Consider the following 21,912-nt stretch of genomic DNA (forward strand, 5'->3'; position numbering starts at 1 on the left):
AGTACTAGGAGAGAATAATAGGAGAGAATACTAGGATAGAGTACTAGGAGAGAGTACTAGGAGAGAATACTAGGATAGAGTACTAGGAGAGAGTACTAGGAGAGAATAATAGGAGAGAATACTAGGATAGAGTACTAGGAGAGAGTACTAGGAGAGAATACGAGGAGAGAGTACTAGGAGAGAGTACTAGGAGAGAATAATAGGAGAGAATACTAGGATAGAGTACTAGGAGAGAGTACTAGGAGAGAATACTAGGATAGAGTACTAGGAGAGAGTATTAGGAGAGAATACTAGGAGAGAATACTAGGATAGAGTACTAGGAGATAATAGAGGAGAGAATAGAGGATATATACAAGGAGAGAATACTAGGATAGAGTACTAGGAGATAATAGAGGAGAGAATAGAGGATAGAGTACTAGGAGAGAATAGAGGATAGAGTACTAGGAGAGAATAGAGGATAGAGTACTAGGAGAGAATAGAGGAGAGAATAGAGGATAGAATACTAGGAGAGAATACTAGGATAGAGTACTAGGAGATAATAGAGGAGAGAATAGAGGATAGAGTACTAGGAGATAATAGAGGAGAGAATAGAGGATAGAGTACTAGGAGAGAATACTAGGAGAGAGTACTAGGAGAGAATACTAGGAGAGAGTACTAGGAGAGAATACTAGGAGAGAGTACTAGGAGAGAATACTAGGATAGAGTACTAGGAGAGAATAGAGGAGAGAGTACTAGGAGATAATAGAGGAGAGAATAGAGGAGAGAGTACTAGGAGATAATAGAGGAGAGAATAGAGGATAGAGTACTAGGAGAGAATACTAGGAGAGAGTACTAGGAGAGAATACTAGGAGAGAGTACTAGGAGAGAATACTAGGAGAGAGTACTAGGAGAGAATACTAGGAGAGAATACTAGGAGAGAATACGAGGAGAGAATACTAGGAGAGAGTACTAGGAGAGAATACTAGGAGATAATACTAGGAGAGAGTACTAGGAGAGAATACTAGGAGAGAATACTAGGAGAGAATACTAGGAGAGAATACTAGGAGAGAATAGAGGATAGAGTACTAGGAGAGAATAGAGGAGATAATACTAGGAGAGAGTACGAGGAGAGAATAGAGGAGAGAATAGAGGATAGAGTACTAGGAGATAATAGAGGAGATAATACTAGGAGAGAGTACGAGGAGAGAATAGAGGAGATAATACTAGGAGAGAGTACGAGGAGAGAATAGAGGAGAGAATAGAGGATAGAGTACTAGGAGATAATAGAGGAGATAATACTAGGAGAGAATAGAGGAGAGAATAGAGGATAGAGTACTAGGAGAGAATAGAGGAGAGAATACTAGGAGAGAATAGAGGATAGAGTACTAGGAGAGAATAGAGGAGAGAGTACTAGGAGAGAATAGAGGAGAGAGTACTAGGAGATAATAGAGGAGACAAACTCAACATGCACACGATAACGTAACAGAGTATCCCTGTCGAAGACACACTCAGACCCCTAGGATGCCCTCTTGGTGTAATGGTTTTAAGACGACGGGTTACTACGCGGGAGACCTTGGTTCTAATCCCTCCACTTGTATATACACACCATCATACTCACGTTGAGCTGTAATGTCTCTGTCCATTGTCCAATGTGCTTGTATCCCGGGGAACTGTTGTTGTTGATCTGATACTGGAACAGGTCGTAACGTCCCGGAGCATCACCGTTCCTGTTGAAATTCACTGACGTCCCCGCACTTCCTGTAACAGGAGCAACGGCACAACTATGTTACATCCCTGCACTTCCTGTAACAGGAGCAATGGCACAACTATGTTACGTCCCTACACTTCCTGTAACGGGAGCAATGGCACAACTATGTTACGTCCCTGCACTTCCTGTAACGGGAGCAACGGCACAACTATGTTACGTCCCTGCACTTCCTGTATTGGGAGCAATGGCACAACTATGTTACGTCCCTGCACTTCCTGTAACGGGAGCAACGGCACAACTATGTTACGTCCCTGCACTTCCTGTAACAGGAGCAATGGCACAACTATGTTACGTCCCTGCACTTCCTGTAACGGGAGCAATGGCACAACTATGTTACGTCCCTGCACTTCCTGTAACGGGAGCAACGGCACAACTATGTTACGTCCCTGCACTTCCTGTATTGGGAGCAATGGCACAACTATGTTACATCCCTGCACTTCCTGTAACGGGAGCAACGGCACAAATATGTTACATCCCTGCACTTCCTGTAACGGGAGCAATGGCACAACTATGTTACGTCCCTGCACTTCCTGTAACGGGAGCAATGGCACAACTATGTTACGTTCCTGCACTTGTAAAAGGCTGTTTCCCCTAACATGAAGATATCATCACTTGGTTAGAGTTGCTGGACTGACAGGGGTCATGGTGCTGGCTTAACAGTCCATCTTTCTCCCTCGTCAGCTCACACCGAGACCGGACCTCTGTCTCGCAAACACACACGGCCGCCATCTTAGCAAGCCATGCTCGGGAAAAGCTAGCCATGTGACGAGGGTACGAATCCCCATCAGATACACATAAACATGCCTGACTGGTGCAAGCATACAGGACCTTCAGAAACTATTCAAACCACTTGATTTTTTCCCCCACATTTTCTTGTGTTACAAAGTGGGATTAAAATGGATTGAGTTGTTTTTTGTTTTTTTTTGTCTACGATCTACACGAAGAGTCTGTAATGTCTCAGTGGAAGAAACAGTTATGGAAAACAAAACACTAATATATTTTGATTAGATAGGTATTCAACGCCCTGAGTCAATACATGTTACAATCACCTTTGGCAGCGATTACAGCTGTGATTCTTTCTGGGTAAATCTCTAACTGTTGCACACCTTGATTGTACAATATTTGCCCATTATTCCTTAAAGATGTTTTCAAACTCTGTCAAGATGGTTGTTGATCATTGGTAGACAGCCATTTTAAAGTCTTGCCATAGATTTTCAAGCCAATTTAACTCAAAACTTTAACTCGGCCACTCAGGAACATTAGATGTCTTCTTCTTCTTCTTGCAACTCCAGTGTAGATTTTGGCCTTCTGTTTAAGGTTATTGTCCTGCTGACAGGTGAATTTGTCTCCCAGTGTCTGGTGGAAAGCAGACTGCTCCAGGTTTTCCTCTAGGATTTTACCTGTGCTTAGCTCTATTCTGTTTATTTTTATCCTAAAAAATGATGACAAGCATACCCATAACATGATGTAGCCACCACTATGCTTTAAAATATGAAGAGTGGTACTTAGTGATGTGTTGTGTTCGATTTGCACTAAAACAAAACACTTTGTATTTAGTACAAAAAGTACATTTCTTTTTGTAGTTTTACTTTAGTGCCTTAGTGCAAACAGGATGCATGTTTTGTAATATTTTGTATTCTGTACAGGCTTCCTTCTTTTCACTCTGTCATTTAGGTTAGTATTGTGGAGTAACTACAATGTTGTTGATCCATCCTCAGTTTTCTCCTATCACAGCCAATAAACTCTGTAACTGTTGGAAAGGTGCCTGTTAGAAGCTTGCGGGTCCCGTTACAGGAAGTGCTTTTTGTACACCCGCAATTCCTAATAACCCGTCCGCAACCGCCCGACTATATGTGATAAAGTGAAAATCTGAGGCCTATAGAACATGTACTCACAGGCTACAGTCAAAGACATAAGACCGGTGTTTTTGACAAGGGGGGTGACAGGAATATTTTGTTGCCTGATTTTAGATACAGTATGTTTCTGGTTGAAATACTATCTTCTCGAGATGTAAATAAATCAATAAAAAATGTTGCCTAAATTTAGTGTTTCATTTTACTGCTAGAAATGCTTAATTCTGCAGGAGTTACATTTACATTTAAGTCATTTAGCAGACGCTCTTATCCAGAGCGACTTACAAATTGGAAAGTTCATACAAATTCATCCTGGTCCCCCCGTGGGAATTGAACCCTGGTCCCCCCGTGGGAATTGAACCCACAACCCTGGCGTTGCAAGCGCCACGCTCTACCAACTGAGCCACACGGGACCACATAAGGCTCTGTGAGAGGTTATAGACCTCCAGTCATCATCCAGATGTCAGTTTCCATTAAACCCATCCAAACAGTAGTCTACAGTTCCCTTGACGTGCCATAGGCCTATTTGAAGTCTCGTCTTGTGACTGTCTAATTTTAATAGCGCCTCACAATCATCACACATAACATACACGGAACTAAATATAGCCTACAGTACATAACATACTCAGATCAATAATTAGCTTTGTAAACTGGACCCAGTAATAGAATATGGAATCGTCCTACAGAGATTGTACTTCTTTAGAAACTCTGTAAATCACACGACAGTAACTACAGCATTGCTTAATATACCCCTGGATGCTTGAACGTATGTCTTAAAGTCATATCAAGATTAGTTTGTCAAGAGATATTTTTAAGGGAAGAGATTTTATGGCAACAGTGACAGGGTTGATTATGGGAAGATACCAAGACAGTACAAAAGATTATGACTGCAGAGTCCCTGGCGTACCTGCCGTGCCTGCGTTGCTGTGTGGGCGGCGGATCGAAGCCTGTTGCCCCTTGCTAGCTAGTCGCTTCATGCTTCATTATCTCCTCTCTCACATGCTGACTGATGCCTCGACTCACTCTGTCTCTGTCTCTGTCTCTGGGGTGAAGGAGTTATAGAGGAGGGAGTATCTGTCTCTGGGGTGAAGGAGTTATAGAGGAGGGAGTATCTGTCTCTGTCTCTGGGGTGAAGGAGTTATAGAGGAGGGAGTATCTGTCTCTGGGGTGAAAGAGTTATAGAGGAGGGAGTATCTGTCTCTGTCTCTGGGGTGAAGGAGTTATAGAGGAGGGAGTATCTGTCTCTGGGGTGAAGGAGTTATAGAGGAGGGAGTATCTGTCTCTGTCTCTGGGGTGAAGGAGATGGAGAGGAGGAAGTATCTGTCTCTGGGGTGAAGGAGTTGGAGAGGAGGGAGTATCTGTCTCTGGGGTGAAGGAGTTATAGAGGAGGGAGTATCTGTCTCTGGGGTGAAGGAGTTATAGAGGAGGGAGTATCTGTCTCTGGGGTGAAGGAGTTATAGAGGAGGGAGTATCTGTCTCTGTCTCTGGGCTGAAGGAGTTAGAGAGGAGGGAGTATCTGTCTCTGTCTCTGGGGTGAAGGAGTTATAGAGGAGGGAGTATCTGTCTCTGGGGTGAAGGAGTTATAGAGGAGGGAGTATCTGTCTCTGTCTCTGGGGTGAAGGATTTGGAGAGGACGGAGTATCTGTCTCTGGGGTGAAGGAGTTAGAGAGGAGGGAGTATCTGTCTCTGTCTCTGGGGTGAAGGAGTTATAGAGGAGGGAGTATCTGTCTCTGGGGTGAAGGAGTTATAGAGGAGGGAGTATCTGTCTCTGGGGTGAAGGAGTTATAGAGGAGGGAGTATCTGTCTCTGTCTCTGGGGTGAAGGAGTTATAGAGGAGGAAGTATCTGTCTCTGTCTCTGGGGTGAAGGAGTTGGAGAGGAGGGAGTATCTGTCTCTGGGGTGAAGGAGTTAGAGAGGAGAGAGTATCTGTCTCTGTCTCTGGGGTGAAGGAGTTATAGAGGAGGGAGTATCTGTCTCTGGGGTGAAGGAGTTATAGAGGAGGGAGTATCTGTCTCTGGGGTGAAGGAGTTATAGAGGAGGAAGTATCTGTCTCTGTCTCTGGGGTGAAGGAGTTATAGAGGAGGAAGTATCTGTCTCTGTCTCTGGGGTGAAGGAGTTATAGAGGAGGAAGTATCTGTCTCTGTCTCTGGGGTGAAGGAGTTGGAGAGGAGGGAGTATCTGTCTCTGGGGTGAAGGAGTTAGAGAGGAGGGAGTATCTGTCTCTGTCTCTGGGGTGAAGGAGTTATAGAGGAGGGAGTATCTGTCTCTGGGGTGAAGGAGTTATAGAGGAGGGAGTCTCTGTCTCTGGGGTGAAGGAGTTGGAGAGGAGGGAGTATCTGTCTCTGGGGTGAAGGAGTTATAGAGGAGGGAGTATCTGTCTCTGGGGTGAAGGAGTTGGAGAGGAGGGAGTATCTGTCTCTGGGGTGAAGGAGTTATAGAGGAGGGAGTATCTGTCTCTGGGGTGAAGGAGTTGGAGAGGAGGGAGTATCTGTCTCTGGGGTGAAGGAGTTATAGAGGAGGGAGTATCTGTCTCTGGGGTGAAGGAGTTATAGAGGAGGGAGTATCTGTCTCTGTCTCTGGGGTGAAGGAGTTATAGAGGAGGGAGTATCTGTCTCTGGGGTGAAGGAGTTATAGAGGAGGGAGTATCTGTCTCTGTCTCTGGGGTGAAGGAGTTATAGAGGAGGAAGTATCTGTCTCTGTCTCTGGGCTGAAGGAGTTAGAGAGGAGGGAGTATCTGTCTCTGTCTCTGGGGTGAAGGATTTGGAGAGGACGGAGTATCTGTCTCTGGGGTGAAGGAGTTATAGAGGAGAAAGTATCTGTCTCTGGGGTGAAGGAGTTATAGAGGAGGGAGTATCTGTCTCTGGGGTGAAGGAGCTATAGAGGAGGAAGTATCTGTCTCTGTCTCTGGGGTGAAGGAGTTGGAGAGGAGGGAGTATCTGTCTCTGGGGTGAAGGAGTTATAGAGGAGGGAGTATCTGTCTCTGGGGTGAAGGAGTTATAGAGGAGGGAGTATCTGTCTCTGGGGTGAAGGAGTTATAGAGGAGGGAGTATCTGTCTCTGGGGTGAAGGAGTTATAGAGGAGGAAGTATCTGTCTCTGTCTCTGGGGTGAAGGAGTTATAGAGGAGGAAGTATCTGTCTCTGTCTCTGGGGTGAAGGAGTTATAGAGGAGGAAGTATCTGTCTCTGTCTCTGGGGTGAAGGAGTTGGAGAGGAGGGAGTATCTGTCTCTGGGGTGAAGGAGTTAGAGAGGAGGGAGTATCTGTCTCTGTCTCTGGGGTGAAGGAGTTATAGAGGAGGGAGTATCTGTCTCTGGGGTGAAGGAGTTATAGAGGAGGGAGTCTCTGTCTCTGGGGTGAAGGAGTTGGAGAGGAGGGAGTATCTGTCTCTGGGGTGAAGGAGTTATAGAGGAGGGAGTATCTGTCTCTGGGGTGAAGGAGTTGGAGAGGAGGGAGTATCTGTCTCTGGGGTGAAGGAGTTATAGAGGAGGGAGTATCTGTCTCTGGGGTGAAGGAGTTGGAGAGGAGGGAGTATCTGTCTCTGGGGTGAAGGAGTTATAGAGGAGGGAGTATCTGTCTCTGGGGTGAAGGAGTTATAGAGGAGGGAGTATCTGTCTCTGTCTCTGGGGTGAAGGAGTTATAGAGGAGGGAGTATCTGTCTCTGGGGTGAAGGAGTTATAGAGGAGGGAGTATCTGTCTCTGTCTCTGGGGTGAAGGAGTTATAGAGGAGGAAGTATCTGTCTCTGTCTCTGGGCTGAAGGAGTTAGAGAGGAGGGAGTATCTGTCTCTGTCTCTGGGGTGAAGGATTTGGAGAGGACGGAGTATCTGTCTCTGGGGTGAAGGAGTTATAGAGGAGAAAGTATCTGTCTCTGGGGTGAAGGAGTTATAGAGGAGGGAGTATCTGTCTCTGGGGTGAAGGAGCTATAGAGGAGGAAGTATCTGTCTCTGTCTCTGGGGTGAAGGAGTTGGAGAGGAGGGAGTATCTGTCTCTGGGGTGAAGGAGTTATAGAGGAGGGAGTATCTGTCTCTGGGGTGAAGGAGTTATAGAGGAGGGAGTATCTGTCTCTGGGGTGAAGGAGTTATAGAGGAGGAAGTATCTGTCTCTGGGGTGAAGGAGTTATAGAGGACGAAGTATCTGTCTCTGTCTCTGGGTTGAAGGAGTTGGAGAGGAGGGAGTATCTGTCTCTGGGGTGAAGGAGTTATAGAGGAGGGAGTATCTGTCTCTGGGGTGAAGGAGTTGGAGAGGAGGGAGTATCTGTCTCTGTCTCTGGGGTGAAGGAGTTATAGAGGAGGGAGTATCTGTCTCTGGGGTGAAGGAGTTGGAGAGGAGGGAGTATCTGTCTCTGTCTCTGGGGTGAAGGAGTTATAGAGGAGGAAGTATCTGTCTCTGGGGTGAAGGAGTTGGAGAGGAGGGAGTATCTGTCTCTGGGGTGAAGGAGTTATAGAGGAGGGAGTATCTGTCTCTGTCTCTGGGGTGAAGGAGTTATAGAGGAGGAAGTATCTGTCTCTGGGGTGAAGGAGTTATAGAGGAGGGAGTATCTGTCTCTGGGGTGAAGGAGTTGGAGAGGAGGGAGTATCTGTCTCTGTCTCTGGGGTGAAGGAGTTATAGAGGAGGGAGTATCTGTCTCTGTCTCTGGGGTGAAGGAGTTATAGAGGAGGAAGTATCTGTCTCTGGGGTGAAGGAGTTATAGAGGAGGAAGTATCTGTCTCTGGGGTGAAGGAGTTGGAGAGGAGGGAGTATCTGTCTCTGGGGTGAAGGAGTTGGAGAGGAGGGAGTATCTGTCTCTGGGGTGAAGGAGTTATAGAGGAGGGAGTATCTGTCTCTGTCTCTGGGGTGAAGGAGTTATAGAGGAGGGAGTATCTGTCTCTGGGGTGAAGGAGTTGGAGAGGAGGGAGTATCTGTCTCTGGGGTGAAGGAGTTATAGAGGAGGGAGTATCTGTCTCTGGGGTGAAGGAGTTGGAGAGGAGGGAGTATCTGTCTCTGGGGTGAAGGAGTTATAGAGGAGGGAGTATCTGTCTCTGGGGTGAAGGAGTTATAGAGGAGGGAGTATCTGTCTCTGGGGTGAAGGAGTTATAGAGGAGGGAGTATCTGTCTCTGGGGTGAAGGAGTTATAGAGGAGGGAGTATCTGTCTCTGTCTCTGGGCTGAAGGAGTTAGAGAGGAGGGAGTATCTGTCTCTGTCTCTGGGGTGAAGGAGTTATAGAGGAGGGAGTATCTGTCTCTGGGGTGAAGGAGTTATAGAGGAGGGAGTATCTGTCTCTGTCTCTGGGGTGAAGGATTTGGAGAGGACGGAGTATCTGTCTCTGGGGTGAAGGAGTTAGAGAGGAGGGAGTATCTGTCTCTGTCTCTGGGGTGAAGGAGTTATAGAGGAGGGAGTATCTGTCTCTGGGGTGAAGGAGTTATAGAGGAGGGAGTATCTGTCTCTGGGGTGAAGGAGTTATAGAGGAGGGAGTATCTGTCTCTGTCTCTGGGGTGAAGGAGTTATAGAGGAGGAAGTATCTGTCTCTGTCTCTGGGGTGAAGGAGTTGGAGAGGAGGGAGTATCTGTCTCTGGGGTGAAGGAGTTAGAGAGGAGAGAGTATCTGTCTCTGTCTCTGGGGTGAAGGAGTTATAGAGGAGGGAGTATCTGTCTCTGGGGTGAAGGAGTTATAGAGGAGGGAGTATCTGTCTCTGGGGTGAAGGAGTTATAGAGGAGGAAGTATCTGTCTCTGTCTCTGGGGTGAAGGAGTTATAGAGGAGGAAGTATCTGTCTCTGTCTCTGGGGTGAAGGAGTTATAGAGGAGGAAGTATCTGTCTCTGTCTCTGGGGTGAAGGAGTTGGAGAGGAGGGAGTATCTGTCTCTGGGGTGAAGGAGTTAGAGAGGAGGGAGTATCTGTCTCTGTCTCTGGGGTGAAGGAGTTATAGAGGAGGGAGTATCTGTCTCTGGGGTGAAGGAGTTATAGAGGAGGGAGTATCTGTCTCTGGGGTGAAGGAGTTGGAGAGGAGGGAGTATCTGTCTCTGGGGTGAAGGAGTTATAGAGGAGGGAGTATCTGTCTCTGGGGTGAAGGAGTTGGAGAGGAGGGAGTATCTGTCTCTGGGGTGAAGGAGTTATAGAGGAGGGAGTATCTGTCTCTGGGGTGAAGGAGTTGGAGAGGAGGGAGTATCTGTCTCTGGGGTGAAGGAGTTATAGAGGAGGGAGTATCTGTCTCTGGGGTGAAGGAGTTATAGAGGAGGGAGTATCTGTCTCTGTCTCTGGGGTGAAGGAGTTATAGAGGAGGGAGTATCTGTCTCTGGGGTGAAGGAGTTATAGAGGAGGGAGTATCTGTCTCTGTCTCTGGGGTGAAGGAGTTATAGAGGAGGAAGTATCTGTCTCTGTCTCTGGGCTGAAGGAGTTAGAGAGGAGGGAGTATCTGTCTCTGTCTCTGGGGTGAAGGATTTGGAGAGGACGGAGTATCTGTCTCTGGGGTGAAGGAGTTATAGAGGAGAAAGTATCTGTCTCTGGGGTGAAGGAGTTATAGAGGAGGGAGTATCTGTCTCTGGGGTGAAGGAGCTATAGAGGAGGAAGTATCTGTCTCTGTCTCTGGGGTGAAGGAGTTGGAGAGGAGGGAGTATCTGTCTCTGGGGTGAAGGAGTTATAGAGGAGGGAGTATCTGTCTCTGGGGTGAAGGAGTTATAGAGGAGGGAGTATCTGTCTCTGGGGTGAAGGAGTTATAGAGGAGGAAGTATCTGTCTCTGGGGTGAAGGAGTTATAGAGGAGGAAGTATCTGTCTCTGTCTCTGGGTTGAAGGAGTTGGAGAGGAGGGAGTATCTGTCTCTGGGGTGAAGGAGTTATAGAGGAGGGAGTATCTGTCTCTGGGGTGAAGGAGTTGGAGAGGAGGGAGTATCTGTCTCTGTCTCTGGGGTGAAGGAGTTATAGAGGAGGGAGTATCTGTCTCTGGGGTGAAGGAGTTGGAGAGGAGGGAGTATCTGTCTCTGTCTCTGGGGTGAAGGAGTTATAGAGGAGGAAGTATCTGTCTCTGGGGTGAAGGAGTTGGAGAGGAGGGAGTATCTGTCTCTGGGGTGAAGGAGTTATAGAGGAGGGAGTATCTGTCTCTGTCTCTGGGGTGAAGGAGTTATAGAGGAGGAAGTATCTGTCTCTGGGGTGAAGGAGTTATAGAGGAGGGAGTATCTGTCTCTGGGGTGAAGGAGTTGGAGAGGAGGGAGTATCTGTCTCTGTCTCTGGGGTGAAGGAGTTATAGAGGAGGGAGTATCTGTCTCTGTCTCTGGGGTGAAGGAGTTATAGAGGAGGAAGTATCTGTCTCTGGTGTGAAGGAGTTATAGAGGAGGAAGTATCTGTCTCTGGGGTGAAGGAGTTGGAGAGGAGGGAGTATCTGTCTCTGGGGTGAAGGAGTTGGAGAGGAGGGAGTATCTGTCTCTGGGGTGAAGGAGTTATAGAGGAGGGAGTATCTGTCTCTGTCTCTGGGGTGAAGGAGTTATAGAGGAGGGAGTATCTGTCTCTGGGGTGAAGGAGTTGGAGAGGAGGGAGTATCTGTCTCTGGGGTGAAGGAGTTATAGAGGAGGGAGTATCTGTCTCTGGGGTGAAGGAGTTGGAGAGGAGGGAGTATCTGTCTCTGGGGTGAAGGAGTTATAGAGGAGGGAGTATCTGTCTCTGGGGTGAAGGAGTTATAGAGGAGGGAGTATCTGTCTCTGTCTCTGGGGTGAAGGAGTTATAGAGGAGGAAGTATCTGTCTCTGTCTCTGGGCTGAAGGAGTTAGAGAGGAGGGAGTATCTGTCTCTGTCTCTGGGGTGAAGGATTTGGAGAGGACGGAGTAGCTGTCTCTGGGGTGAAGGAGTTATAGAGGAGAAAGTATCTGTCTCTGGGGTGAAGGAGTTATAGAGGAGGAAGTATCTGTCTCTGTCTCTGGGGTGAAGGAGTTATAGAGGAGGGAGTATCTGTCTCTGGGGTGAAGGAGCTATAGAGGAGGAAGTATCTGTCTCTGTCTCTGGGGTGAAGGAGTTGGAGAGGAGGGAGTATCTGTCTCTGGGGTGAAGGAGTTATAGAGGAGGGAGTATCTGTCTCTGGGGTGAAGGAGTTATAGAGGAGGGAGTATCTGTCTCTGGGGTGAAGGAGTTATAGAGGAGGAAGTATCTGTCTCTGGGGTGAAGGAGTTATAGAGGAGGAAGTATCTGTCTCTGTCTCTGGGTTGAAGGAGTTGGAGAGGAGGGAGTATCTGTCTCTGGGGTGAAGGAGTTAGAGAGGAGGGAGTATCTGTCTCTGGGGTGAAGGAGTTATAGAGGAGGGAGTATCTGTCTCTGGGGTGAAGGAGTTATAGAGGAGGGAGTATCTGTCTCTGGGGTGAAGGAGTTGGAGAGGAGGGAGTATCTGTCTCTGTCTCTGGGGTGAAGGAGATAGAGAGGAGGGAGTATCTGTCTCTGGGCTGAAGGAGTTATAGAGGAGGGAGTATCTGTCTCTGGGGTGAAGGAGTTATAGAGGAGGGAGTATCTGTCTCTGTCTCTGGGGTGAAGGAGTTAGAGAGGAGGGAGTATCTGTCTCTGGGGTGAAGGAGTTATAGAGGAGGGAGTATCTGTCTCTGTCTCTGGGGTGAAGGAGTTATAGAGGAGGGAGTATCTGTCTCTGGGGTGAAGGAGTTATAGAGGAGGAAGTATCTGTATCTGGGGTGAAGGAGTTATAGAGGAGGAAGTATCTGTCTCTGGGGTGAAGGAGTTATAGAGGAGGGAGTATCTGTCTCTGGGGTGAAGGAGTTATAGAGGAGGAAGAATCTGTATCTGGGGTGAAGGAGTTATAGAGGAGGGAGTATCTGTCTCTGTCTCTGGGGTGAAGGAGTTATAGAGGAGGGAGTATCTGTCTCTGGGGTGAAGGAGTTATAGAGGAGGAAGTATCTGTCTCTGTCTCTGGGGTGAAGGAGTTATAGAGGAGGGAGTATCTGTCTCTGGGGTGAAGGAGTTATAGAGGAGGGAGTATCTGTCTCTGGGGTGAAGGAGTTGGAGAGGAGGGAGTATCTGTCTCTGGGGTGAAGGAGTTATAGAGGAGGGAGTATCTGTCTCTGTCTCTGGGGTGAAGGACTTATAGAGGAGGGAGTATCTGTCTCTGTCTCTGGGGTGAAGGAGTTATAGAGGAGGGAGTATCTGTCTCTGTCTCTGGGGTGAAGGAGTTGGAGAGGAGGGAGTATCTGTCTCTGGGGTGAAGGAGTTAGAGAGGAGGGGGTATCTGTCTTTGTCTCTGGGGTGAAGGAGTTATAGAGGAGGGAGTATCTGTCTCTGTCTCTGGGGTGAAGGAGTTATAGAGGAGGGAGTATCTGTCTCTGTCTCTGGGGTGAAGGAGATGGAGAGGAGGAAGTATCTGTCTCTGGGGTGAAGGAGTTATAGAGGAGGATGTATCTGTCTCTGGGGTGAAGGAGTTGGAGAGGAGGGAGTATCTGTCTCTGGGGTGAAGGAGTTGGAGAGGAGGAAGTATCTGTCTCTGTCTCTGGGGTGAAGGAGTTATAGAGGAGGGAGTATCTGTCTCTGGGGTGAAGGAGTTGGAGAGGAGGAAGTATCTTTCCCTGTCTCTGGGGTGAAGGAGTTAGAGAGGAGGGAGTATCTGTCTCTGGGGTGAAGGAGTTATAGAGGAGGAAGTATCTGTCTCTGTCTCTGGGGTGAAGGAGTTATAGAGGAGGAAGTATCTGTCTCTGTCTCTGGGGTGAAGGAGTTATAGAGGAGGAAGTATCTGTCTCTGTCTCTGGGGTGAAGGAGTTATAGAAGAGGAAGTATCTGTCTCTGGGGTGAAGGAGTTATAGAGGAGGGAGTATCTGTCTCTGTCTCTGGGGTGAAGGAGTTATAGAGGAGGAAGTATCTGTCTCTGGGGTGAAGGAGTTATAGAGGAGGAAGTATCTGTCTCTGTCTCTGGGGTGAAGGAGTTATAGAGGAGGGAGTATCTGTCTCTGGGGTGAAGGAGTTATAGAGGATGGAGTATCTGTCTCTGGGGTGAAGGAGTTATAGAGGAGGGAGTATCTGTCTCTGGGGTGAAGGAGTTATAGAGGAGGGAGTATCTGTCTCTGTCTCTGGGGTGAAGGAGTTATAGAGGAGGGAGTATCTGTCTCTGGGGTGAAGGAGTTGGAGAGGAGGGAGTATCTGTCTCTGGGGTGAAGGAGTTATAGAGGAGGGAGTATCTGTCTCTGGGGTGAAGGAGTTATAGAGGAGGGAGTATCTGTCTCTGTCTCTGGGGTGAAGGAGTTATAGAGGAGGAAGTATCTGTCTCTGTCTCTGGGCTGAAGGAGTTAGAGATGAGGGAGTATCTGTCTCTGTCTCTGGGGTGAAGGATTTGGAGAGGACGGAGTATCTGTCTCTGGGGTGAAGGAGTTATAGAGGAGGAAGTATCTGTCTCTGGGGTGAAGGAGTTATAGAGGAGGAAGTATCTGTCTCTGTCTCTGGGGTGAAGGAGTTATAGAGGAGGGAGTATCTGTCTCTGGGGTGAAGGAGTTATAGAGGAGGAAGTATCTGTCTCTGTCTCTGGGGTGAAGGAGTTAGAGAGGAGGGAGTATCTGTCTCTGGGCTGAAGGAGTTATAGAGGAGGGAGTATCTGTCTCTGTCTCTGGGGTGAAGGAGTTATAGAGGAGGAAGTATCTGTCTCTGGGGTGAAGGAGTTGGAGAAGAGGGAGTATCTGTCTCTGTCTCTGGGCTGAAGGAGTTATAGAGGAGGGAGTATCTGTCTCTGGGGTGAAGGAGTTGGAGAGGAGGGAGTATCTGTCTCTGGGGTGAAGGAGTTATAGAGGAGGGAGTATCTGTCTCTGGGGTGAAGGAGTTATAGAGGAGGAAGTATCTGTCTCTGGGGTGAAGGAGTTATAGAGGAGGAAGTATCGGTCTCTGTCTCTGGGTTGAAGGAGTTGGAGAGGAGGGAGTATCTGTCTCTGGGGTGAAGGAGTTAGAGAGGAGGGAGTATCTGTCTCTGGGGTGAAGGAGTTATAGAGGAGGGAGTATCCTTCTCTGGGGTGAAGGAGTTATAGAGGAGGGAGTATCTGTCTCTGGGGTGAAGGAGTTATAGAGGAGGGAGTATCTGTCACTGTCTCTGGGGTGAAGGAGTTATAGAGGAGGGAGTATCTGTCTCTGGGGTGAAGGAGTTGGAGAGGAGGGAGTATCTGTCTCTGTCTCTGGGGTGAAGGAGATAGAGAGGAGGGAGCATCTGTCTCTGGGCTGAAGGAGTTATAGAGGAGGGAGTATCTGTCTCTGGGGTGAAGGAGTTATAGAGGAGGGAGTATCTGTCTCTGTCTCTGGGGTGAAGGAGTTAGAGAGGAGGGAGTATCTGTCTCTGGGGTGAAGGAGTTATAGAGGAGGGAGTATCTGTCTCTGTCTCTGGGGTGAAGGAGTTATAGAGGAGGGAGTATCTGTCTCTGGGGTGAAGGAGTTATAGAGGAGGAAGTATCTGTCTCTGGGGTGAAGGAGTTGGAGAGGAGGGAGTATCTGTCTCTGGGGTGAAGGAGTTATAGAGGAGGGAGTATCTGTCTCTGGGGTGAAGGAGTTATAGAGGAGGGAGTATCTGTCTCTGTCTCTGGGGTGAAGGAGTTATAGAGGAGGGAGTATCTGTCTCTGGGGTGAAGGAGTTATAGAGGAGGAAGTATCTGTATCTGGGGTGAAGGAGTTATAGAGGAGGAAGTATCTGTCTCTGGGGTGAAGGAGTTATAGAGGAGGGAGTATCTGTCTCTGTCTCTGGGGTGAAGGAGTTATAGAGGAGGGAGTATCTGTCTCTGTCTCTGGGGTGAAGGAGTTATAGAGGAGGGAGTATCTGTCTCTGGGGTGAAGGAGTTATAGAGGAGGGAGTATCTGTCTCTGTCTCTGGGGTGAAGGAGTTATAGAGGAGGGAGTATCTGTCTCTGGGGTGAAGGAGTTGGAGAGGAGGAAGTATCTGTCTCTGTCTCTGGGGTGAAGGAGTTATAGAGGAGGGAGTATCTGTCTCTGGGGTGAAGGAGTTGGAGAGGAGGAAGTATCTTTCTCTGTCTCTGGGGTGAAGGAGTTAGAGAGGAGGGAGTATCTGTCTCTGGGGTGAAGGAGTTATAGAGGAGGAAGTATCTGTCTCTGTCTCTGGGGTGAAGGAGTTATAGAGGAGGAAGTATCTGTCTCTGTCTCTGGGGTGAAGGAGTTATAGAGGAGGAAGTATCTGTCTCTGTCTCTGGGGTGAAGGAGTTATAGAGGAGGAAGTATCTGTCTCTGGGGTGAAGGAGTTATAGAGGAGAAGTATCTGTCTCTGTCTCTGGGGTGAAGGAGTTATAGAGGAGGAAGTATCTGTCTCTGTCTCTGGGGTGAAGGAGTTATAGAGGAGGGAGTATCTGTCTCTGTCTCTGGGGTGAAGGAGTTATAGAGGAGGAAGTATCTGTCTCTGGGGTGAAGGAGTTATAGAGGAGGAAGTATCTGTCTCTGTCTCTGGGGTGAAGGAGTTATAGAGGAGGGAGTATCTGTCTCTGGGGTGAAGGAGTTATAGAGGAGGGAGTATCTGTCTCTGGGGTGAAGGAGTTATAGAGGAGGGAGTATCTGTCTCTGTCTCTGGGGTGAAGGAGTTATAGAGGAGGAAGTATCTGTCTCTGTCTCTGGGGTGAAGGAGTTATAGAGGAGGGAGTATCTGTCTCTGTCTCTGGGGTGAAGGAGTTATAGAGGAGGGAGTATCTGTCTCTGGGGTGAAGGAGTTATAGAGGAGGAAGTATCTGTCTCTGGGGTGAAGGAGTTATAGAGGAGGGAGTATCTGTCTCTGTCTCTGGGGTGAAGGAGTTATAGAGGAGGGAGTATCTGTCTCTGGGGTGAAGGAGTTATAGAGGAGGGAGTATCTGTCTCTGTCTCTGGGGTGAAGGAGTTATAGAGGAGGAAGTATCTGTCTCTGGGGTGAAGGAGTTATAGAGGAGGGAGTATCTGTCTCTGGGGTGAAGGAGTTATAGAGGAGGGAGTATCTGTCTCTGGGGTGAAGGAGTTATAGAGGAGGAAGTATCTGTATCTGGCGTGAAGGAGTTATAGAGGAGGAAGTATCTGTCTCTGGGGTGAAGGAGTTATAGAGGAGGGAGTATCTGTCTCTGTCTCTGGGGTGAAGGAGTTATAGAGGAGGGAGTATCTGTCTCTGGGGTGAAGGAGTTATAGAGGAGGAAGTATCTGTCTCTGTCTCTGGGGTGAAGGAGTTATAGAGGAGGGAGTATCTGTCTCTGGGGTGAAGGAGTTATAGAGGAGGGAGTATCTGTCTCTGTCTCTGGGGTGAAGGAGTTATAGAGGAGGGAGTATCTGTCTCTGGGGTGAAGGAGTTATAGAGGAGGAAGTATCTGTCTCTGGGGTGAAGGAGTTGGAGAGGAGGGAGTATCTGTCTCTGGGGTGAAGGAGTTGGAGAGGAGGAAGTATCTGTCTCTGTCTCTGGGGTGAAGGAGTTATAGAGGAGGGAGTATCTGTCTCTGGGGTGAAGGAGTTGGAGAGGAGGAAGTATCTTTCTCTGTCTCTGGGGTGAAGGAGTTAGAGAGCAGGGAGTATCTGTCTCTGCGGTGAAGGAGTTATAGAGGAGGAAGTATCTGTCTCTGTCTCTGGGGTGAAGGAGTTATAGAGGAGGAAGTATCTGTCTCTGTCTCTGGGGTGAAGGAGTTATAGAGGAGGAAGTATCTGTCTCTGGGGTGAAGGAGTTATAGAGGAGGAAGTATCTGTCTCTGTCTCTGGGGTGAAGGAGTTATAGAGGAGGGAGTATCTGTCTCTGTCTCTGGGGTGAAGGAGTTATAGAGGAGGAAGTATCTGTCTCTGGGGTGAAGGAGTTATAGAGGAGGAAGTATCTGTCTCTGTCTCTGGGGTGAAGGAGTTATAGAGGAGGGAGTATCTGTCTCTGGGGTGAAGGAGTTATAGAGGAGGGAGTATCTGTCTCTGGGGTGAAGGAGTTATAGAGGAGGAAGTATCTGTCTCTGTCTCTGGGGTGAAGGAGTTATAGAGGAGGGAGTATCTGTCTCTGGGGTGAAGGAGTTATAGAGGAGGGAGTATCTGTCTCTGGGGTGAAGGAGTTATAGAGGAGGGAGTATCTGTCTCTGTCTCTGGGGTGAAGGAGTTATAGAGGAGGGAGTATCTGTCTCTGTCTCTGGGGTGAAGGAGTTATAGAGGAGGAAGTATCTGTCTCTGTCTCTGGGGTGAAGGAGTTATAGAGGAGGAAGTATCTGTCTCTGGGGTGAAGGAGTTATAGAGGAGGAAGTATCTGTCTCTGGGGTGAAGGAGTTGGAGAGGAGGGAGTATCTGTCTCTGGGGTGAAGGAGTTATAGAGGAGGGAGTATCTGTCTCTGTCTCTGGGTTGAAGGAGTTATAGAGGAGGAAGTATCTGTCTCTGGGGTGAAGGAGTTATAGAGGAGGGAGTATCTGTCTCTGGGGTGAAGGAGTTATAGAGGAGGGAGTATCTGTCTCTGTCTCTGGGTTGAAGGAGTTATAGAGGAGGAAGTATCTGTCTCTGGGGTGAAGGAGTTATAGAGGAGGGAGTATCTGTCTCTGGGGTGAAGGAGTTATAGAGGAGGGAGTATCTGTCTCTGTCTCTGGGGTGAAGGAGTTATAGAGGAGGAAGTATCTGTCTCTGGGGTGAAGGAGTTATAGAGGAGGGAGTATCTGTCTCTGGGGTGAAGGAGTTATAGAGGAGGGAGTATCTGTCTCTGGGGTGAAGGAGTTATAGAGGAGGGAGTATCTGCCTCTGTCTCTGGGGTGAAGGAGTTATAGAGGAGGAAGTATCTGTCTCTGTCTCTGGGGTGAAGGAGTTATAGAGGAGGGAGTATCTGTCTCTGGGGTGAAGGAGTTGGAGAGGAGGAAGTATCTGTCTCTGGTGTGAAGGAGTTATAGAGGAGGGAGTATCTGTCTCTGGGGTGAAGGAGTTATAGAGGAGGGAGTATCTGTCTCTGGGGTGAAGGAGTTATAGAGGAGGGAGTATCTGTCTCTGGTGTGAAGGAGTTATAGAGGAGGGAGTATCTGTCTCTGGGGTGAAGGAGTTATAGAGGAGGAAGTATCTGTCTCTGTCTCTGGGGTGAAGGAGTTATAGAGGAGGGAGTATCTGTCTCTGTCTCTGGGGTGAAGGAGTTATAGAGGAGGAAGTATCTGTCTCTGTCTCTGGGGTGAAGGAGTTATAGAGGAGGGAGTATCTGTCTCTGTCTCTGGGGTGAAGGAGTTATAGAGGAGGGAGTATCTGTCTCTGGGGTGAAGGAGTTGGAGAGGAGGAAGTATCTTTCTCTGTCTCTGGGGTGAAGGAGTTAGAGAGGAGGGAGTATCTGTCTCTGGGGTGAAGGAGTTATAGAGGAGGAAGTATCTGTCTCTGTCTCTGGGGTGAAGGAGTTATAGAGGAGGAAGTATCTGTCTCTGTCTCTGGGGTGAAGGAGTTATAGAGGAGGAAGTATCTGTCTCTGGGGTGAAGGAGTTATAGAGGAGGAAGTATCTGTCTCTGTCTCTGGGGTGAAGGAGTTATAGAGGAGGGAGTATCTGTCTCTGTCTCTGGGGTGAAGGAGTTATAGAGGAGGAAGTATCTGTCTCTGGGGTGAAGGAGTTATAGAGGAGGAAGTATCTGTCTCTGTCTCTGGGGTGAAGGAGTTATAGAGGAGGGAGTATCTGTCTCTGGGGTGAAGGAGTTATAGAGGAGGGAGTATCTGTCTCTGGGGTGAAGGAGTTATAGAGGAGGAAGTATCTGTCTCTGTCTCTGGGGTGAAGGAGTTATAGAGGAGGGAGTATCTGTCTCTGGGGTGAAGGAGTTATAGAGGAGGGAGTATCTGTCTCTGGGGTGAAGGAGTTATAGAGGAGGGAGTATCTGTCTCTGTCTCTGGGGTGAAGGAGTTATAGAGGAGGGAGTATCTGTCTCTGTCTCTGGGGTGAAGGAGTTATAGAGGAGGAAGTATCTGTCTCTGTCTCTGGGGTGAAGGAGTTATAGAGGAGGAAGTATCTGTCTCTGGGGTGAAGGAGTTATAGAGGAGGAAGTATCTGTCTCTGGGGTGAAGGAGTTGGAGAGGAGGGAGTATCTGTCTCTGGGGTGAAGGAGTTATAGAGGAGGGAGTATCTGTCTCTGTCTCTGGGTTGAAGGAGTTATAGAGGAGGAAGTATCTGTCTCTGGGGTGAAGGAGTTATAGAGGAGGGAGTATCTGTCTCTGGGGTGAAGGAGTTATAGAGGAGGGAGTATCTGTCTCTGTCTCTGGGTTGAAGGAGTTATAGAGGAGGAAGTATCTGTCTCTGGGGTGAAGGAGTTATAGAGGAGGGAGTATCTGTCTCTGGGGTGAAGGAGTTATAGAGGAGGGAGTATCTGTCTCTGTCTCTGGGGTGAAGGAGTTATAGAGGAGGAAGTATCTGTCTCTGGGGTGAAGGAGTTATAGAGGAGGGAGTATCTGTCTCTGGGGTGAAGGAGTTATAGAGGAGGGAGTATCTGTCTCTGGGGTGAAGGAGTTATAGAGGAGGGAGTATCTGTCTCTGTCTCTGGGGTGAAGGAGTTATAGAGGAGGAAGTATCTGTCTCTGTCTCTGGGGTGAAGGAGTTATAGAGGAGGGAGTATCTGTCTCTGGGGTGAAGGAGTTGGAGAGGAGGAAGTATCTGTCTCTGGTGTGAAGGAGTTATAGAGGAGGGAGTATCTGTCTCTGGGGTGAAGGAGTTATAGAGGAGGGAGTATCTGTCTCTGGGGTGAAGGAGTTATAGAGGAGGGAGTATCTGTCTCTGGTGTGAAGGAGTTATAGAGGAGGGAGTATCTGTCTCTGGGGTGAAGGAGTTATAGAGGAGGAAGTATCTGTCTCTGTCTCTGGGGTGAAGGAGTTATAGAGGAGGGAGTATCTGTCTCTGTCTCTGGGGTGAAGGAGTTATAGAGGAGGGAGTATCTGTCTCTGTCTCTGGGGTGAAGGAGTTATAGAGGAGGAAGTATCTGTCTCTGGGGTGAAGGAGTTATAGAGGAGGAAGTATCTGTCTCTGTCTCTGGGGTGAAGGAGTTATAGAGGAGGGAGTATCTGTCTCTGGGGTGAAGGAGTTATAGAGGAGGGAGTATCTGTCTCTGGGGTGAAGGAGTTATAGAGGAGGGAGTATCTGTCTCTGTCTCTGGGGTGAAGGAGTTATAGAGGAGGAAGTATCTGTCTCTGTCTCTGGGGTGAAGGAGTTATAGAGGAGGGAGTATCTGTCTCTGTCTCTGGGGTGAAGGAGTTATAGAGGAGGGAGTATCTGTCTCTGGGGTGAAGGAGTTATAGAGGAGGAAGTATCTGTCTCTGGGGTGAAGGAGTTATAGAGGAGGGAGTATCTGTCTCTGTCTCTGGGGTGAAGGAGTTATAGAGGAGGGAGTATCTGTCTCTGGGGTGAAGGAGTTATAGAGGAGGGAGTATCTGTCTCTGTCTCTGGGGTGAAGGAGTTATAGAGGAGGAAGTATCTGTCTCTGGGGTGAAGGAGTTATAGAGGAGGGAGTATCTGTCTCTGGGGTGAAGGAGTTATAGAGGAGGGAGTATCTGTCTCTGGGGTGAAGGAGTTATAGAGGAGGAAGTATCTTTATCTGGCGTGAAGGAGTTATAGAGGAGGAAGTATCTGTCTCTGGGGTGAAGGAGTTATAGAGGAGGGAGTATCTGTCTCTGTCTCTGGGGTGAAGGAGTTATAGAGGAGGGAGTATCTGTCTCTGGGGTGAAGGAGTTATAGAGGAGGAAGTATCTGTCTCTGTCTCTGGGGTGAAGGAGTTATAGAGGAGGGAGTATCTGTCTCTGGGGTGAAGGAGTTATAGAGGAGGGAGTATCTGTCTCTGTCTCTGGGGTGAAGGAGTTATAGAGGAGGAAGTATCTGTCTCTGGGGTGAAGGAGTTGGAGAGGAGGGAGTATCTGTCTCTGGGGTGAAGGAGTTATAGAGGAGGAAGTATCTGTCTCTGGGGTGAAGGAGTTGGAGAGGAGGGAGTATCTGTCTCTGGGGTGAAGGAGTTGGAGAGGAGGAAGTATCTGTCTCTGTCTCTGGGGTGAAGGAGTTATAGAGGAGGGAGTATCTGTCTCTGGGGTGAAGGAGTTATAGAGGAGGGAGTATCTGTCTCTGGGGTGAAGGAGTTGGAGAGGAGGAAGTATCTTTCTCTGTCTCTGGGGTGAAGGAGTTAGAGAGGAGGGAGTATCTGTCTCTGGGGTGAAGGAGTTATAGAGGAGGAAGTATCTGTCTCTGTCTCTGGGGTGAAGGAGTTATAGAGGAGGAAGTATCTGTCTCTGTCTCTGGGGTGAAGGAGTTATAGAGGAGGAAGTATCTGTCTCTGGGGTGAAGGAGTTATAGAGGAGGAAGTATCTGTCTCTGTCTCTGGGGTGAAGGAGTTATAGAGGAGGGAGTAACTGTCTCTGTCTCTGGGGTGAAGGAGTTATAGAGGAGGAAGTATCTGTCTCTGGGGTGAAGGAGTTATAGAGGAGGAAGTA

The 21,912-nt window shown here is 48.4% G+C and overlaps 1 protein-coding gene across 1 annotated transcript in view; it reads right to left on the reverse strand.

Moving 5' to 3' along the window:
- Positions 1 to 21,912, reverse strand: part of LOC129851375 (metabotropic glutamate receptor 7-like) — a 446,516-nt gene that overhangs the window by 112,427 nt on the left and 312,177 nt on the right. Inside the window, exon 7 of the mRNA XM_055917878.1 lies at positions 1,598 to 1,737. Within this exon, the coding sequence (XP_055773853.1) occupies positions 1,598 to 1,737 (140 nt within the window). The remainder of the gene's footprint in view (positions 1 to 1,597; positions 1,738 to 21,912) is intronic.

This window comes from Salvelinus fontinalis, chromosome 3 (genome assembly GCF_029448725.1).
Source record: "Salvelinus fontinalis isolate EN_2023a chromosome 3, ASM2944872v1, whole genome shotgun sequence".
Taxonomy (NCBI): domain Eukaryota; kingdom Metazoa; phylum Chordata; class Actinopteri; order Salmoniformes; family Salmonidae; genus Salvelinus; species Salvelinus fontinalis.